The 20,174-nt window shown below is 40.8% G+C and overlaps 2 protein-coding genes across 3 annotated transcripts in view; one reads left to right on the top strand and one right to left on the bottom strand.

Annotated features, from left to right (window-relative positions):
- SLC39A10 (solute carrier family 39 member 10) overlaps window positions 1-14,498 on the top strand; it is a 133,664-nt gene extending 119,166 nt beyond the window's left edge. For both annotated transcript variants that reach the window (XM_059168547.1, XM_059168546.1), the window contains 3 exons: window positions 1-81; window positions 7,516-7,706; window positions 13,420-14,498. In XM_059168547.1, the coding sequence (XP_059024530.1) occupies window positions 1-81; window positions 7,516-7,706; window positions 13,420-13,578 (431 nt within the window). In that variant the 3' untranslated portion in view covers window positions 13,579-14,498. The remainder of the gene's footprint in view (window positions 82-7,515; window positions 7,707-13,419) is intronic.
- A 1,693-nt stretch (window positions 14,499-16,191) lies between these two features.
- The window catches only part of DNAH7 (dynein axonemal heavy chain 7), a 263,533-nt gene continuing 259,550 nt past the window's right edge, over window positions 16,192-20,174 (bottom strand). Inside the window, exon 65 of the mRNA XM_059168545.1 lies at window positions 16,192-16,582. Within this exon, the coding sequence (XP_059024528.1) occupies window positions 16,376-16,582 (207 nt within the window). The 3' untranslated portion in view covers window positions 16,192-16,375. The remainder of the gene's footprint in view (window positions 16,583-20,174) is intronic.

The raw sequence follows: 20,174 nt of genomic DNA, 5'->3' as shown, positions 1-20,174 counted from the left end.
GAGCAGCTTTCAGCGCCGGACTGACCGGAGGAATCAGCACCTCCATCGCCGTCTTCTGTCACGAGCTGCCGCACGAGTTAGGTAATGCACAGCCTGTAGAGGGGCCCGGGTTTTGTCGAATCTGAGACTTCTTCAGTGATAAATGTGTCTAAATTTGGGAGCGTTTAAACATAAAAGTGGCTGATTGCAGGCATACACGTGATCATTCTCTTCTTATATAATGTGTGTTATATGTGCCTAAAAATGTACATTGTTTTATATGTATATATTTTTAACTTATATCAACAGTATTACCTTATATCCCTTTCTGTTCCTTGTTTTCTGTTTCTGATCATTACGCCTAAAAACTCCAGGTTCTCATGAGTTAATTTCCTATGTTGCTTCTACCCAGTACTCAGACTTGTGCATTTACCACATTTTACATATTTATCACTTAGTACTGGATACACCATGCCTTTAATTTCCTGTCATCACAGATAATGATGCATTTAACATCTGTACACTTTAGTGCTTAAAGGCTCTTCTGAGAACATCTTTTGGGCTTCTACCCAGGAACAGAATTGATGGATCCCAGGATATACATACCCGAGAAGTGCCACATTACTGTCCACAGTGGCCGTACCAATGCAGTTTCTAACCAGCAGTACCTGAGAGTTCTTGTGTTTCCATATCCCTGCCAGGATTTGATGTTAAGTTCATTAAGTTTTGTCAGTTTGATAGGTGTAAAATGATAGTTTTTTGTTGTTCTGGTCGGCACTTTCTCACCTACCAATGATTTTTACATTTTTTTAGTTTCTCTCTATGTGTATTTTTTTCCTGTAAATTGAAAAACATTAGATGTGAACGTGCATTCATCACATAGAAAATGGGCAAGGGATATGGAGATGACATTGAGAGAAAAAAAAAACTCCATCATTTGAGTATGCAAGGAATTTTTCATGTATGAAACATCTGTCATTTGACTGTATTTAACTGTTTTTGGTGGTAGCAGTAGCTTTATTTGCTTACTTTGAATAGAGTTTATATATGTAGTTTGCTTAGAAAATTATTAACTGCTCACAAAAAGCAGAACAATGTTTTAGTGCTTACTTGGTGCTGATTCTTTAAGCCCGATTCCATACTTAACCAGCCTTGGGCACGTGGTCTTCTGTCTTGGTTCATGCCCCATCATTCTTACCCTAAGTCATCATTGCCTTCATTGTCGTTTGCTTGAACAGTTTCCATAGTGTTTTCTCTAGTTTCACCCTATTCCAGTCCATCGCATATACCTTATCCTAGGTAGATCTTCTCAGATGTGACTTGCTCACGTAATCAGAATCTTCCAGTTGCTTCCCTTATGTATGGAGTTAGAAGCTGAGATCCCTTCGTCCTACCTGAGGTGGCCTTCCCGTCTGCCTGTTGTGTTAGCCTTACTCACTGTACTCGCTGTGCATGTTTTCTACATCACCCAAACCTGATTCACCAAATACACGGTGGGTGCCTCAGCCTGTTCTTCGCTTACACTGTTCTCCTACTTGCGCTTGTCCTGCCGCTTGTGTCCCGAGTTAATCATCTTAACAGTCTTTTTCCCCCTCTCACTGCAGGACTGCCCTCTGGTCTCATGATTGGATTCCTTTTTCTTCTAAACTTTGTCACTTAACTTTCAGTAGGTCTTTCTTTGGGTACTTAGTATATATCATTTTAGGTGTCCTGTTTCTTAAAATGTAGGTTCTTTGGGTACAGATACTGTATCTTATACCCTTTTCTTAACTGCTTTCCTATGTTAGTAAGAACGTGAGCTGCTAATTTGCAATTCCATAGCAATGGAAATCAGAGCTATCAGTTCTTCTATGTGGGTAACATACTGCTAAGAATTTTAGCCTTCCGTTTTCCTTTTGTACTCGCTTAGAACTAGACTTGGATAGTCCTAGACACACGTCCCCAGTATACGGGGAAAACCTTCAGCTTCCCTTCCTAGCCACTTCCTGCTCCCATGTGGGTACATCAGGCCACTTCATGGTTCCTGACAGCAGAGAGGCTGGAGATTAAGGGTGGTTGCCTTTCTACTACTTACTCCTTTTTCTCTCTGTAGTTTCTTGTTGAAAAGTGACACGCAAAGAAAGATAGCCCCACGTAAAACACATGCAGGACAGATCTTAATGGCCAGGTAAGCCCTGGATCCCCAGAGCGGAGTTCTTGTAAAAGGTGGATTGTAGAACTCTGCGTGGGCCAGGACTCCTCAGTGAGATCTTTGACCACAGATCTCTACCTGTTTTACCCCACAGACCAGAAGTCGAGAGGGTACTGTTGCTGTGAGAGGAAGCAGCAATTTAAAGTATATTGAGGAGCACCTGGGTGGCTCAGTCAGTTAAGTATCCAACTCTAGATGCCGGCTCAGGTCACTGTCACGGGGTCCGGACACCGAGCTCTGCGTTGCGCGCAGCACCTGCGTGGGAGGCCGCCGCTCCCTCTCCCTCGCTTTCTTCGCCAGCTGGTGTCCGTGCTGTGCTCTCTCTAAATAAGTGAATAAATAAAAATCAAACTTTTTTTTTTAAAGATTTTATTTATTTATTTGACAGAGAGATCACAAGCAGGCAGAGAGTCAGGTAGAGAGAGAGGGGGAAGCAGGCTCCCCTCTCCGCAGGGATGCTGAGGCAGATGTGGGGCTCGATCCCAGGACCCTGAGACCATGACCCGAGCCGAAGGCAGCGGCTTAATCCACTGAGCCACCCAGGTGCCCCAAATAAAACTTTTTAAAGTATATTGAATTTCGCCAGCAGGAAAGAAGTGAGACCCTAAGAAAATGTGCATTTCCCCCCAACACTTAGTGCTAAATCCACATAAACTCCATATTCTAGCTGCCGAAGCTCGTAGGGATGAAAGAGCACAGCTCTGGAGGTGATAGAAGATGCTTTGGACTTTGTATCCATCAAGGTAGGAAGTAGTCTACTGACCGTAACCAGAGGAAATGGTTGAAAAAGAGATTATACAGCCCGTTTTTTTTTGCCTTTAAGGCACAGTGATAGGCACTTTGGTAAAATAGGCCTGGATGAATGTCCTACCCTGATTATCCACTCTTAATTGGAGAGGAAGGGAATCTGGAGAGAGAAGTATAGGAACATCTTCCAAGGGAAAGATGAATCCCCTTGAAGATGAGATAGAAGCATGGCAGGTAGATAGAGATGTCTTCTCCCTGGTGAACAGGTGAAGGTATTGGCAAAGCAGCGTCATCCGTCACATTCCAGGATATTGATTTGATCTAAAACCTCTTTGGCCCTAGTTACATTTTTTAATTATGAATTCTTCAAACCATTCTGAGATTTTTATACTGAAGTCATCATACCCTAAGGGGTAAAATGTGTTTAAATTACATATTAATGCATTAAAAACTGACCCTTAGTAATTCCAAGTTTTATTGTTCCTTTTCCGGACAGATTGCTGTTTCTCTAATGGGGTACCAGGTGGGGGTTTGCTTTTGTTTAGGAATGCGATAGGAAAAATTGTAGTTTTAAGCCTTAGAATGATACACAGTTCAGGGGAATTCACTCTAAGAGGGGTGTAGAAATAGAAACCATCTGAGAAAATAGAAAACCTTGGTCTCTCATTGCATGTTTGTTCCTGAACTGTGGTAAGGAATGAAATTGTCTGAATTATTACTATTCTTTCTTCTCTTTTTGCTAAACTTGTGTAGCTAAGTTTAAGTAAGTTACAGTATTACTCTGTTGTATTTTCTCTGCTTTCTCCTCACTCCTTCAGTAAAGAACTGTATCAGCATTTGAATAATTTATAGGAAAACTTGTATTAAAACCTATAAAGGGGAAATGAGAATAGGGATAATTCAGAACTCTCTTCAGATCATTCTACAGAGATCACTTACGCTGCTATATATTGGCAGTGAACAATTGGAAATTGAAATCAAGTAATGTGTTCTAATTTAAAGGAGTAACATTTTGATAAATGAATTTATCCATATTATTCAGACTCAGCTCAGAAAGGCTATGGTGCTATCCATTTTTTCCCTTTCCTCTTGTATATTTAAGGGGTAAATAGAATTTCAAAATAAGATTTTCATAATGTGCTAAATTAAATTGTCCAGGGAAAATTGAACATTCACTATGTAGATTTATACATGTGTATACTTGCATTATTTAAGGCAAAAATAAAGAATCTTAAAATACATCCTTGTTTTTAAAAATCTTAATAGTTGATGTTAGCAGATGTTAACGTAATTATAGCACTGGATCACATTAACGGCTTTGACAGGTACACCTCATTCGTTGTGCTAATAATGTCCTTTGTCAGCAGAAAGGAAAGGATACTGATTTATCAAAAGATGAATAGATTTGCTTGCTTGGTGTAAATCCCAACTGTATTCCTTTGATCTCTTTTTCAAATGTTTGTATAGATTCTTACTGAGAGGGAGAGAAAAAGGGAGAAAAATATGCAGATACCTTTGAGAAATTGTCATCTAAGATGAGAGTAGGACAGAGATATATTTTAAATGAAATAATTCATCTTATGCAAGATCATTCTACAGAGATCACTTACGCTGCTATATATTGGCAGTGAACAATTGGAAATTGAAATTTTTAAAAAGTAGTTGTATAATAACACCAAAAAACATGAAATGCTTTGATTTAAATCTTAACAAAATATGGATAGAGTCTGTATGCTGGAAACGACAAAATCAGCACACAAGAAATGAAAGGAGATTTAAGTCTGAAGAGAGTGTAGCAGGATTATGGAATGGAAGACTCAATATCTTTAAGATGCTAATTTCCCTGTAGTTTGTGCATTTCCAATCAGAATACCAGTAGGCTTTTTCGGAGCCTTTTCAAAATTTTACAGGGAAAGGGAAAGGAACTTGGATAGCCAAAAGAATTTTGGAAAAGGACAGCAGAATTGACTTTTTAGACTTGCTATAAAGCCACAGTAATTGAAACAATTTATATTGGTGAAAAAATAGACACATAAATCAGTGGAACAGAGTAGAGTTCTCACATACATGGCAACTTCATTTCAACAAGGTGCAAAGGAAGTTCCACGGCAAAATGATCGCTTTTCCAGCAGATGTTGCTGCAGTAATTGGATATGTAGTGGGGGGAAAAAGCTCCAAAAACCAAAAACCCCTCACAGTAGGCACAGATTATCTAAAAATAGGTCATTGATTTAAATAAACAAAGTTTTTTTGGTTTTGGTTTTGTTTTTTTCAAGAGAGAGGAGGTGTGTGCGTGTGCAGGGGCAGGAGAGGGGCAGAAGGGGGAAGAGAAGCCCACGTAGGCTCTAGGCTCTGCGCGCCTGATCTCATGACTGAGATCTTGACCCCGGCCTAAATCAAGAGTCTGTCACTTGAACCAACTGAGATACCCAGGTGCCCCATTAATAAAAATTTTAAAATACAGGTTTTCCCTGCTATCCAGAAATAGTGTTCCTACTGAAACCTTTTGTAAGCTACAATGGCTTAAAGCTAAGAAACACTATTAATGCAGAAGTCCTTGAGCATTCCTGGACCCAAAGAAACCTCTCTTAGGCTTTCGAGACCTTAGGATATATCTTGCTGATGGATGCACAAACGAGCGAGAAAGCACAGATGGTCACCTGGTTCAGAGCTGTGGACGCCGAGATGCTGAGTCGGCTTCCCAGGGGAGGAGCTGGGGGCCGCCAGTCTTTCTGCTCGGGGTACGGGCTGCAGGGCTCACTGCAAGACAAAGGCGAGTTTCCCATTCTGCCTTTTTTTTTGTAAAAGTGAAAATCCTCCTCAGATTTTTTTGTTGTTAGGGAAAGCGGTTACTAATGTAGGTCTTTAACAAAAATGAGGTGGCTGTAATGTGAACTGTGGCACAGTGGGGCTTACCTCTGTAAGACGCACGGAAGAAGACACAAGAGAAAGTCTGCGTTACTGGATTAGGCAAGTTATTCTTAGACACAGCACCAAAAGCAAGATCCATTAAGGAAAAAAGTAATAAAATTGGACTTTATAAAGATTAAAAACTCTACACAAAAGGAACATTTATTAAAGGAATGAAAAGACAAGGTGTAAGGTCTGTGAAGAAATATTTGAAAAATATTCCGAAAGACCAAAGACTTTTAGGAAAGTATGTAAGGAGAGTCGTATTAGATGGAAACGGGAGAATGGCCAACGAGAAGCCATTGATAGAGAATGTCCTAGCAGAGTACTGATTTTTCTGTTAACATCTTCCTGTTAGAAATTTAGAACCTTGTAACCATAAGAATTAAAAAGGAAAAGATCATGTACTGCTTGTTAGTCATATAAGATTAAGATCCCCTATTTTTAAAGGTTTGTTTATGTGTGGATGTGTAAGTGACCTCTGCGGCCAGCCTGGGGCTCAAACTAGATCAAGGGTCACGTGCTCTCCCAGCTGGGCCAGCCGGGCCCCGAAGACGGCTTCTTAAGGGAAAGAAATGCCGCCGTATTCTACATAATACCTTGCACTGCGAAGTGTTCGATGATTGATTGGATGTTTGTACATTTAATAACTAAAAAGTTTGTTACAATTAGTTGAAATTGATGTTGACCCTTTAGCTTTAAGACTGTTATTTCTGGCAGTATTTATTTTTCTAGTAAAGTTTCTGAGCAGTATGTAACCCTTTAAAAAATTTTTTTTAAAGATTTTTACTTATTTGAGAGAGAGATTGAGGGAACGAAGTGGGGGGAGGGGCAGAGGAAGCAGGCCCCCCGCTGAGCAGGGAGCCCCATGCAGGACTCGATCCCAGGACCCTGAGATCATAACCTGAGCGGAAGGCGGACACTTAACCGAATGAGCCACCCAGGCGCCCCTTAACCCGTTTTTCCCTAGTGGTCCAGCTGTAGACACATGAGTGATAAAGTCTCTAATTTTACATGTTTAGAATTAAGTTTTAATTTTTTTCTCTGAAAAAAAAAAAAAAAAAAGAAACATAAATGTGAACAGCGGACAGTATACTCAAAGAGTCTGTTACCTCTGTTTTTCTTAGGCCGTTTCCCTTTGGAAATACAGCAGAGATCAGAGAACAGAGCTTTAATTGTAGCTCACAGAAAAAGCAGTGACCAAGTTCTTTTTTTCTGTTGTTTCTGCTTTTTAAAAAAAATATTTTACTTTTCACATTCTACAGAAAATTGGCCTTTTTGATGTATGGTTCTTTGAGTGTCAGCATGTATGTAGTTTTCTGTGACCGTCCGCCCGGCCAGCAGGCGCGGAACAGTTCCATCCTCCCAGTAGTCCTTCGCGCAGGCCCTGCGTGGTCGCCCCCGTTCCCAGCCTGCTTCAGGCGACCTTGGCATTCTTCGTCACCACAGTTTGTCTGACGTGGAATCATACGTACCTTTCAGACTGTCTTTGAGCATCGAGCCTGAGAGTTTCACTCAAATTTTGCATGTATTAGGTTTAATTTAGTAAGTAACTTTTTATAATAAAATATGTTATTCAAGGCGTATTTTTTAATATCAATTCTTAATTTTGGTTTCTGTTTTTCCCCCCTAAATTTGTGCATAAAATCCTGTGGTTATAAAACTCTCACATTGTGTGTTTACTGTAGGTGATTTTGCAGTTCTTCTGAAAGCGGGCATGACTGTAAAGCAGGCCATCGTCTACAACCTCCTCTCCGCCATGATGGCCTACGTAGGCATGCTCATCGGCACGGCCGTGGGCCAGTACGCCAACAACATCACCCTCTGGATCTTCGCCATCACTGCCGGCATGTTCCTCTACGTAGCCTTGGTGGATATGGTAAGCTAGTTCATGTTTTTCTTGTTCATGCCAAACTGTAAACAGTGTGCACCTTCCAAAAATGGAAGAAATCTCTGGATATATTTGAAAGACTATTTTAGAAAATACGTACCCCATTTCAAAACATGATATCCTAAATAGCCTACTAGAGAAAGACGGTTAAGCAGGAGGATGTCTTTGGAAATCAAGTTGAGATGCTGAGAATTTTGGACCAAAGGATATTACTATTCAAAGTAATCCAGTATTTAGAGATAATTATTATACTATGAAGATTTTGTAATGTTAGGGTATAATTTTTTGTGGTTGTTAATAAATCATTCTTTGAGCTTGTTTTATAGCAAACAGGAAATACTATATCTCTTAGGTAAGCCAGTCTTCTGCAGAAAATGGTGTATATTCCTAGGGATTTATGCAGTTTCCCTCATTTCTGACTTTAAAGTTAACAAACTTGAGTTAACACTAGCAACTAGTTTTATTTTAATCTTACCTTAGTGTCTTAAATATGTTAGGCAGTATATTTGCAGAACTAGTAACTTGATTACTTGTTGTTTTTATTTTGTTTTGATTTTTCGAAATTATTTTTATTAATATAAATGTATTATTTGCCCCAGGGGTACAGGACTGTGAATCGCCAGGTTTACACACTTCACAGCACTCACCGTAGCACACGCCCTCCCCAGTGTCCATCACCCCACCCCCTCTCCCGACCCTCTTCCCCCAGCAACTCTGTTTGTTTGTGAGATTAAGAGTCTCATGGTTTGTCTCACTTTTTGTTTTTGACTTAGATATTATGCTCACTTTCCTTCTGGTAAGATTTGTCAGATAGTGTCATTTCAAAACTTCGTAACCTACATTTTATTTTTGTAAGATCTATTTATTTATTTATTTATTTGACACAGAGAGAGAGAGAGATAACAGGTAGGCAGAGGCAGGCAGAGAGAAGAGGAAGCGGGCTACCTGCTGAGCAGAGAGCCTGATGCGGGACTCGATCCCGGGACCCTGAGATCATGACCTGAGCTGAAGGCAGCGGCTTTAACCCACTGAGCCACCCAGGCGCTCTGTAACCTAAATTTTTAATCCCAGGATTATTGCCTATTTATAATAGTTTAGAAAATACCAACAAAAAATAAAAACGATTTACATTCTGTGCCTAGAGTTTGCCATTTCCTTGTTCTTTTCCTTGGACTCTAACACCTCATTTCCTGTCCCCACGCTCAGCTGATGGCCTTCCTGTCTCATGGAAAACACTGAAGCATCGAGACAGGCTTCCACGGGTTGCCATCATGTTTCTGCTCCTCCTGTATGTCTCTGTCTGTTCCCCTCTTTCCTAGAATAGTGAAGAAATCTGTTTCTCGCTGAGGCCGGCTGGCACTTGGCCCCTTTCACAAAGTCCCTGAAATCCCCCCCTTTCTCTCTGTTGTTTCTCATTTCCCCTCCCTGCTGGATCAGCTCAAACCTCCTGTACTTCTCACCGAGGTAGGAGAGAGGGCGTTTCTTTAACTCCAATTCCCAGTTTAGTTCTCAGCCACCATGTTCCTTCCTTTTTTTTTTCTTTTTAAGATTTTATTTATTTATTTGACAGAGAGAGATCACAAGTAGGCAGAGAGGCAGGCAGAGAGAGAGGAGGAAGCAGGCTCCCTGCTGAGCAGAGAGCCCGATGCGGGGCTCGATCCCAGGACCCTGGGATCATGACCTGAGCCGAAGGCAGAGGCGTAACCCGCTGAGCCACCCAGGTGCCCCACCGTTTTCCGTCTTGTATTGCAGATTACCCTTTCTGATTTTCTAGTTCTCTTCTTTCTTGAGTCTCGCCTCGTCTGGTATTCTCCCCGACTGCTGGCCCCGATTGCTTTGGCCACATCCACTACTGACCACAGCATTCTTGAGTCCATGGTCACGTACCCCGTCCGGCTTCATGCGCTTGTCCTAAGGGCTGCATCTGGCGGCGGCTCAGGCTCTTCTCTTTGAAATGCTTTCTTGTCAGTTGGCCTCTGTGCCACCACCGTTTCCTGGTTTAACCACCTTTCTGGCCTTTCCATTTGTTTTCTGGTTCTCTTCTCCTTGACCTGTAAATGTTGGTGAAAGCCCTCCAGGTGATCTCAGTTAGTCTCATGACTGGAAGTATTCAATGGCTGGTAATTCCTACATTTACATCTTCAGCCCAGACCTTTCCCTTAACTCCAGGTCAGTCTATCCACCAGCCTCCCTGAGCGTCTGAACGGAACGGCGGGCACGTCTGTTCAGAGCCGGGTTCCTGGGATGGCCAGCCTTCCCTCCCTGGACCCCCGGCTCCTGTAGGAGTCTCTGGCTTACAGAGCATGATTCCGTTCTTCAGCTGCTCAGATCAAAGCCCTGATGATAATTCTTTGTCTCGGTTCTCCCGGTTCCCCACCGCCCCCCCACCTCAGACTCATCCTAAGCCCGGGGTTGGGGGGGGCTCCACTTCCCAGCCGCCTCTGCTGCCACCATCTTCTTCTGTTTAACCTTCTCCCCACGTCTGTTGTTGCCCCGTCCGTGACGGGTTCTGAGTCAACAGTCAAGTCACTCGGGTGCTTCAGACTCTTCAGTGGCTCCCTGTGAATTTCCTCCTCCTCCTCTTAGCCCTCCCTAATGTGTCTCTTTTCCTCATCTTCTTCCTGGCTCCCCCAGGAGGCACACACTGCCTCAGGGGCCTGGCTCTTGCTGGTCACTAAATGTGGACTATATGGCCTGCAGAAGCTCTACTGACTGGCTCCCTCACTCCTTAGGAGGCTTCCCAACTTCTACCCCAACATTTAACATCTTCTATCCCTACTTCACTTTTCTTTTTCTCCTTTGCACTTGTATTCTGATCTGTTAATAACACGCTAAACATTTTACTTATTCACTGAGCTCATTGTGTGCCCCACATGGACGTCCGTTCTGGGAGGACAACCTTCTTTTTGGTAATATTTCATTTACTGCTGTAGAAGTAGTTCACAGTTAGTTGAATGAAAAATAAATGAGCTAATTCTGAAAAGAACAAGGTAATTTTTACAGTAAGGATTAGTAGTCTAATGAAGAAGAAAAGTAGCCATTAGTTAGAAATCTTTTGATAAAGGCTTACGCACCATGTCTGTGGAACTATGGGGAGAGGCTGGCTAAAAAATAGGGGAAAATTAGGGAAATTTTTTCTGGAACAAGATATCTGAGCTGAGTTTTAAAACCTGTAGAAGAGTTTATTAGGAGCAAGAGGAATGGGTATAAGAGAAAGCAGAGTAATGAGTAACATCATTCCTTAACTAGTCAGTTGACTCCTAGAACTGTGTTCTGATATTCTGAGAAAGTAACCCAACATGACTACTGCTAAGAACACAAACAAGCAAACAAAAGTAAAACTGTATTAAAGTGTTTTTAAATAGCATTTATAAGGGGCGCCTGGGTGGCTCGGTTGATTTAGTGTCTGCCTTTGGCTCAGGTCATGATTCCAGGGTCCTGGGATCAAGCCCCACATCTGCTCTCTGCTCAGCAGGGAGCCTGCTTCTCCCTCTCCCTGCCTCTCTGCTTACTTGTGATCTCTCTCTCTCTCTCTCTCTGTCAAATAAATAACTAAAATCTTAAAAAAAAAAAAAAAAGTAGCATTTATAATGTTGTAATTACATTGGAAATATCCTAAATGTCCAAGAAGAAAAACTGCCTACATATATTTTAGGATTTTAATGACACTGAGATTATTTTCCCTCATGTTAAATGGAAAAAATGGATTAAAAAATTACATCCGTGGTTCTCAGGTAGATGTAGGCCAGACCATGACTGTGACACAAAACGTAGTGCTATAAAAAATGAGAATTTATTTTGTAAATTTTGAGGCACCATTACAGGGTTTAAGCAACGATGACATGATTGTATTTTCATTTTAGAAAAACTACTTTGGCCATAGAGAGGAGGTGTTTATTCACTTACGGTCAGTCATGCGATAGCGACAGTTCTAGTTCGAGGTCTCTTTAGGATGTGCAGTCGGAAGTATCCACCGGTTTTAGGGGCTTTGCACAGCAGCTGTTGCTCACCCAGCGTGGAGGTGCTCTTGCGTTTTCACAGATCGGGCCATACTGTTGGGTACTGCTGGGTACTGCTGGCTCCGCTGTGGTTATGATCCGCAAATACGCGTGTGGGCACGGGCTGGAACTGAATTGGGGGAGGCATAGCGCCTCTTGTGGCTGGTATGTGCAATATCCAGAGGGGATACTTCTGTGAAACATCCTGTGTTCTTTATGCTTCAGTGCTAAGGAAAGCCAGATTTAACAGTTTTTGTCATAATGAAAACTTGAGGAGAAAAGATAAACCAGTCTTCGTTCTAATAGAACCACAGGTGGGAAGTTGCCAGGTTCAGTTCTGATCCATTAACCCAGAGGTCGGCAGACTTTCTGTAATGGGACAGAGAGTACATGTGTAGGCTTTGTAGCCCATGTGGTCTCTGCTGCAGTTAATCAGCTCTGCTGTTTGCAGTGGTTTCTGTCACAAGTACTTAACTCTGCTCAAAAAGAACAGTAGCCTCCATTAGCTGGTATTTACTGTGGCCATAGACTTCTGAACAAAATTGATGACCAGCATGAAGTAGTTCTTAAATAGGACCCTCCGGGAATTGTTAAATATACTGTAGCCATGTCAGAATGTGGTAGTTGGATTAACTGTCCTCATTATTTAATAATGAGCAATAGTGTTTTTTCCTAGGCAGCCGTTATGTTCTTAACACTACACTTTCCCCCTCTGAACCACGAAAAGCCCCAAGATACTGTTTGGAGGAAAGCTTAGTGTCTAAAAGAGCAGCATATCCGTGTCATCTTTCTGATGGTGTCATTGCACACTTGAAAAGCAAAACACAGAAAACAAGAAAATGAAACGTGAAGTAGCATTTCTTTCACAATTTGGACTCGATGTAGATGGAAAGACTTGATGCTCATAATAACGGACATGCGTTTCTCTAGTAAATCTTACTTAAATACAGATTTGGGCTTTATACTTTGAACTTTGCATTATTCTTAAATGTAATAGTATATGCTTATGCTTTAGAAATCAAACTATAAACTTCAGTGAACTGTGTGCCTTTAAAGGTACTGGGAACATTCAGGTTTTTGAAATTGTATCATGATTAGGAGAAACAGAGCACCCTGGGAAGGCCATGGGCTCCACTTGGTCGTAGTCCTGCTGAATAGCTTCGAGAGACTATTTTCTCTATTATTGCAAGGAAAATAACGGACGGGCAGAGAGATAACGAGTTAGGAATTGTCTGTAAATGTCTGTCCTTGCTCTCACGTGCAGCTGAATATGAGAATTTAAAACGGAAAGAGTAAAGAAGTGGAAAATCTTGAATTAGGGATCCCCCCGCAAAGAATCTTACGTTTTCAGTGACTTTAAGTCAGTAAATGTGCTGATCGTTCCTGGAGTGTTTATTGGAAATAATAAATGATCTTCTACTTTAGCATAAAGCAGATGGCAAGGTCAGTGGACGTAACTTCAGAAAACGGCTAACGCATATATTTGCATTTGTTCAGGGTTTAGGAGGGAACAGATTTAGTCATTATTTCCTAGCTAGAGCTAAACCTCATCAACATTTGGGTGAAGTATGCATTATGGTTAACATTATGTTGAATAGAATAATTTGTGGTTATGTTTTATTCATTAAAGTAGAAGAAAGTAAAAAAATTTAGCAGAGTATTACACAGAATTGCTTGTAAGTATCTGGGTTTTGTTTTTGCAGCTTCCAGAAATGTTGCATGGTGATGGTGACAATGAAGAACACGGCTTTTGTCCCGTGGGGCAGTTCATTCTTCAGAATTTAGGATTGCTGTTCGGATTTGCCATTATGCTGGTGATCGCCCTCTATGAAGACAAAATTGTGTTTGACCTCCAGTTTTAACCATTCCCAGTAATCACTGTGGATTACGAGAATGTTACCATGCAGCTTTGCATCTGTCCCTAGTACTGTATGCACATCGCTCAAAGAAAAGTCAGTGGCTTGCACTACTTCCAAGTTCCATAGATTTGAGCCGAACCACACAAGACTGGTGGTCAGGACTGCTTTTCCCTGTGCGAAGGGGTCTTTTAAAAATACAAAGCTTGTGATAAAGAGAGGAGAAAACGGGACTCCAAGAACCAATGTTGACATAGTTTGATTAAGACTTTTACAAAAATAATCATATAAAACACTAAAGTAGTCTCTTTGGTAGTAGAAACTTCTGTGGCTATGCAGAAATAGAAATTGAACCAAAAATCACTTAAACTTTAAAAATATTTTAAATGGACTTCGGGCAGACTTTTCTTTGTGCTAAAAATGAATTGTAGTGTCCTTTAATTCAGTTACATATATACATAAGGTCATGGGGATCAACTTGATACAATTTTGAAACTGCGTAAAGTAGGCCGTAGGAACTAGAGGAGAGCTCAGGCTGTGTTAGAGTATGAATTTAGCATTGGGAAAAGCCCTTAATCTTGAATCTAGAGTTACTATTTTTGTATATATTGCCATAGTGTTTAAACTTGCAGCCTAAACTACTGAACTTTGTGATTGTATGTTTGTGTGAGCTTCAGTTTAATGAAAGATTCATAACGGTTCTTTGTATTAATATTATACTTGGTGTTTGGGTGTTTTTTCTTTCAAACTTCAGCTTTGTTTTTGTTTTGGGATCTTTGGTGGGGGTAGGGAGGTGGAGCATGTGGTTAAATTTTTTTTTTTTTTTTTTCATTAAAAGTGTAACCCTCGAGGGAATACCAGAAAAAAAAGAAGAACCCAAACATGGTCGAAATATTCAGCTTTCCTATTTTAACAGTACTAACCAGTTACTGGGGAAGTTTACTTTCTAAATGTATGCATTGCTTTACCAGTTTGGTTTGGGAACCTAGAGCACATGCTGCGACCAGCAGGAAGTTAAGGCAGAAAACCCAAGTTCACCACGTCCGTGATCTCTGCGTGTCCATGGAAGTGGCTCTGACGGTGATCTCCGCTGATGCCCCGGGCTGTCGTGACACCACGCGACTTGGAAGACATCCTTACGTAACACAGCCGAAGTCACGTGATCGTCGGTGCCTGCTAGGGACTCGTCTCACTTAGAGGTGCCCTGTTCTAGCATAATTGAGCGATTTGTGAGAAACGCAAGCCATGTGTATCCTGAATTTTGACCTATAATTTGTAGCACTAGTCGTACTGCATGTAGCTTTCGTTTCCATCTTGTGCCGCACGGTCTTCATGTATGCCCGGGAAACTGTGTTTGAACTGTGTGCAGGCAGCTTTGTTTTAATCGCTTGGCTACCAGTGCAGCTGATTTAAAAATCTTACTGTTCAAATATTTAAGAGCCAAACTCCTTCCATTCCGTTTAAAGTGTTTGCATTGAGCCCTCCTCTCTCCTCAGCTCCTTTCCTCCTGGTGAACCTACAAAAATAAAACTTGGAGAGCTGCGCGTGCACCCGGGTAGTAAGAGTCTTGCCAGTGTTTCTCCTTTGTGCTGTAAGCAAGGAAGTTTAGGTGTGCTTTTCTGAATTTATGCCTGAATTTGAAAAATTATTTCCGGCTTTCTCCATGGCCTCCTGTAATAAGTAGGAGTTTTTACCTAGAATATTTTCAGCGTTGGGCACTGAGTGAGCACAGCCCTCATCTCCCTGCTTGGCCCTGCAAGCAACCCCGCTACAAGGTGCTGATATTTGATTTCGTACTGCCAACTTCAAGTGATTAAAATATCTTGCTTTCTGAACCAAGATATATTTCTAGTTCCTTTTTGCATTTTTATACCCAAGGAGGATTCTGCATTCCAGCATTAAATCTGCTTAATTTTAAAACTTTTATGAGAAGCAACAGTGGGAATATGTTCCCAGTCTTACAGGTCTGGTTTAAAGCAAGCAAGTTCTGCTGAAGTATATAAAGTTTTATATTCTCTAAAAAATGGTATTCTCTTCATTTGCTAGATTTTTTTAACCTATTAAGAGGGCTGTAACAGTTGCTGCTAGTATTTTGTTAGGGTTCCACCAGTATTTAGTTTCCACATCGTTCTAGTGAATAGTTTCAAGTCTTACTAGACAATCTGAATTCCACAACATTTCTGTTTGGCTCCAACATTCCATTTAGCTTGACCAGTCTGATTTAACGTGTGTTTGTTGGAGGTCATTCATGTTACTTGTACAATGCTGTCACTGTGTGACATCCATATGAATTTTGGTGTATATCACATTGCATTCAATCAGCTGTGATTATGCGTAGAAATACTATAGTAACTAGATGCAGTGTGAATTTTTTCCATTAACTACGTCAGTGGCTTAAATATGATTATGGTCCTGCAAGGTGATACTTGCTAAAATATCTAAACTTTTTTTTTGTTGTAACTGAATCATTTTTAAAAAATTTATAAAGCTGGAAATGATCCAATGCTGTTTTTTTTTTTTTTTTCATTGTCAACAGTGGTGTGTCATTTTATGTATGTTCCTGATGCTTATGGAACTCTCCCAAAATAAAGTTATTCAAAAAGAGCAAATACACCAGTGTGTTTTCTTTAGTCTTTATTTCAGAACATTCCTTACACTGAAGTAGGAGGCATTTTAAAAATACAGGCTGCATTTGCACATAAATCTATAATTAAGTACAGCTTTAGGGGAAATCTACGTAAGCCAAATTGTTTATATTTTCTTCCTAACCATTGAACAAGAAATAGGAACAGGTGTCTTCGAATTACGAATTAAGCTGACATAATAGTGCCACACCCCGTCCAATCCAGTGCTCCACGGGTCGGTCAGAGGGAAGAGTCATGGCAATAACAAAGTTCGTAGAATGACCAGTGGTGGATAAGGTTCCTCTCCGCTCACTTGTCTTGTACAGTGGAGCAACGTAACTTGGTCGTTCTGGTATCTCTACCCTTTTACAGGGCTTTAGCCACATCTGGAAGAAAGTGCATGCAAGTGTTTTTGAGTCAAAGGTACGATACTTACATTTGAACCTAATAGGGTATTTTAGTTCTATGTCTGCAAATTCCCATGGCCCAAACAGATCTTATTTTTGTTAGCAGTACTGCCAGTGTTCAAAACACTTAATTTGTAATCGTTTTTTAAAATTATAATTAACTGCTGTTGTATTAGTTTCAGATGTACAACATAATGATTTCAGCAGTTCTGTCCCTCAGTGTTCATCAAGTACGTACAGTCCCCAGATGTCACCAAATAGTTCTTCGAGTTCCCTGTGTAGGAGTTTCCATCTCTGCACTCATCACTGTATAACAGAAGTTCGTGCCTCTTAGTCCCCTTTATCGCATCCACCCTCCCCTCGACCTCCCGCTTCCCCCCGACAGCCACCAGTTTGCTGTCTGTCCTGAAGAGTTGGGGGTTTTTTGTTTGTCTCTTTCCTTGTTCACTTAAGATTCCATGTGAGTGAAACCAGGCGGTATTTGTCTTTCTCTGACGTGTTTCACTTACCGTTATATCCTCTGGGTCCATCCATGTTGTACATGGTAAGATTTCATTCTTTTTTATGGCGGAAAATACTGCATAATACTACGTGTATACACTGGTAGACGGCTACATGTAGTATTTTATACATAGCCACAGCTTCACCCACTCCTCTTCTGCTAGCCTCTTGGTATGCTTCCACATCTTGACTGTTCTGTTTTCGTTGACCTTTGAGGAAGTCCCCAGTAGTGGAATTACTGGGTCATACGGGATTTCTCAGTCTTTGAGGACCCTCCGGACCGTTGCACAGCGGGTGCCCCGTCGGCGCTTGCACCAGCAGTGCGCCAGGGCTCCTTTCCTCCACTTCCCTCTTGGATGCGCAGTTCTGACAGGCGTCGGGTGATACCTCCTTGTGGCTTTTTCATTTGCAGTTCCCCGGTGATTAGTGATGAAGAGCATCTTTTCAGGTTTCTGTTGACCATCTATAGGTGGTCTTTGGAAAACTGTCTATTCAGGTCCTCTGTCCTTTTTTTGTTTTTTTGCTCTTGAATTATATGTTCTTTCTGTACTTTGGATATTAACCCCTTCTTGGATGGAATCATTTGCAAATGTCTTACCCCCCATTCAGTAGGTTGCCTTTTTCTTTTGTTGATGGTTTCCTTCACTATACAAAAGCTTTTTATTTTAATGGAGTCCCAACAGCTTATTTTTGGTTCCCCTGCCTTAGGTGACCTATCTAGAAAAATGTTGTTAAAGCCAGTGCTGAGGAGATTACTGCCTAGGTTTTCTTCTAGGCATTTTATGGTTTCAGGTCCCATATTTGTCAACATTTGTCAAAGAGGCTGTCTTTTCCCCATTGTGTGTTCTGGACTCCTTTGTTGTAGATTAATTAGTCCTATAAGTGTAGGGTTATTTCTGCACTGATCTTTTTTTTTGTGCCAGTACCATACTGTTTTGATTGGGTGAGTTTCAATCTGAAATTGTGAGGTTTTCAGCTGCTTTTTTCTCAAGATTGCTTTGGCTATTCAGGTGTTTTAATTTTCCATACAAATTTTGGAATTCAAATTTTGTGAACAATGCTGTTGGTATTCTGATAGGGATTGCATAAAATCTGGAGATTGCTTTGGGTAGTGTGGACATTTTAACTATAATTCTTCCAACCCCTGAGCATGGGATGTCTTTGCATTCGTGTTGTTTCCAATTTCTTTCATCAGTATAGGTCTTTCACTTCCTTGGGTAAGTTTATTCCTAGGCATTTTGCTCAAAACTCTTTTTTTAGTATTCTCAGAACTATTTTCGGAGCCAACTAAATGAGAAAAAATAATTATTTTTTTTTTCCCTGTCAAGGAATATGTTCTCTATGTACTCTTGACCTATTCACCATACTTACCTGGGGAGGACTTTTGACTGTTTATATCAACAACCACAAAATCATACATACTTTCAAAGGGAACCACCACCACTGATAATCATGTCACCATATTAATTTAATACAGGCCAATCAAAAAAGTCTGAAAGGATTTTGTCAGTGATTCTAGAGCTTCGATCACCTCCCCATTTTAGGTGGCTATTTTAAAGGGGCCAGTGCACACATCCTGCTGTTTCAAACCTAGTTGCTTTCCTTTATTCCTATAATATACCCACTTTATTTTTAGGAAGTCCTTAGCCAAGTTCCTAAAATATTAAGCACTGTTAAGCCTAACCAACCTAACCAATCTCAAAAGAACGTGGGGCAGGTTGGTCTCTGAAAATAAGCATAAAGAACAAACTACGGTAATAAGGAGGAAATAGTGTTTTGCTTTAAAATCTAATTGGATTCCTTTTTCCCTTATAAAGTGCTGGCTTGACAGCCCACTGTTCAGAGCCCTCTTTCCTTTCAGGTTTCTCAGGTCTAAGTAAATTGTATGAAGGAGTTAATAATGGTGTTAGTGTATGCGTCTCCCACATTATTGCGGAATCCATAGAGCTGTTTTTGGATGTAGTTAAATATGAGGACTCAACAACACTTAATGAGTGTATTTCATCTTGGCCAAAACCACATTTTCTTAATGAGAATTTTTTTCACTAAGTGACTTATGTAAGAGAATCGTCCACTTACAAATACCTTCGTATTCACTGCGAACTACCTTGAAAGAGCTTCCAGGTCTACCCCAGTCAACTCTTGAAACTTCCCTGTGACTTTGAATTTGGGTCGCCTGTTTAAAGCTCTCTGTCCAGACGCAGTATCTTAGCACATAGGTCAGGTTTCTGGGAATAGCTTGTCCCTCACTGTACCCGTTAGGATTTTTGCTCGTCGGAGCTGCTCCCAGGGTCCCACAAACAATACGTGTAAATGCACAGCCTGTGTTTTATCGCACCATCCCAGGCAGGCCTTTCCAAGTGTATGAAGATTTGTCTAGTCGTTTTCTCATGATTCAGTAACAGATGGAAACAAAATCTTCCATAGCTTAGTTGGCCCATACTGAAGATTGGTTCCTAGCAAACACGTTTTTATGGGGTTGGCTTTCATATAGTTCTCTTTTAGTCTCTGAGTATCATTTTTAGGTCAAAGTATATGTAAGAAATATGTATGCATATGTGGATGCATGTATATAGTCCTCATTCTCTCTGGATTCTGTATTTGCAGATCTGCTTATCACGGACATTTATTCATCGTCCTAGAACAGTACTCTATTGTACGATCATTCACAAGCATACGCAGAGCCTCAAAAAATGTGAGTCACCAAACAAGTACTTTTCCAGCTGAGGTTGAACCTGGTGACACTCCGTTTTTCTATTTCACCTCTGGTAAATGGAAACAAGTTTCATTTTGATAGGTTATTCAATAAGGAGTTTTTTGCATTTTTGTTGTTGTTGTTAGTGATTTCCCTGTTTAAAATGGCCCTAAATGTAGTGCTCAGATGCTCTCTAGTGTTCCTGAGTGCAAGAAGACTGGGTTGGGCCTCAGGGAGAAAATACTGTACGGCTCATCCAGGCATAAGTTACAATGCTGTTTTCTCTGAGTTCGATGTTAATGAATCAAAAGTATATATTAGATATGGCATTTTTAAGGAGACACAAAACAAGTTATGTCTTGATTGGTTAACAAA

This window comes from Mustela lutreola, chromosome 3 (genome assembly GCF_030435805.1).
Source record: "Mustela lutreola isolate mMusLut2 chromosome 3, mMusLut2.pri, whole genome shotgun sequence".
Lineage (NCBI taxonomy): Eukaryota > Metazoa > Chordata > Mammalia > Carnivora > Mustelidae > Mustela > Mustela lutreola.
Note: the sequence above shows the minus strand (reverse complement) of the source record. Positions and strands in the feature narration are given on the sequence as shown.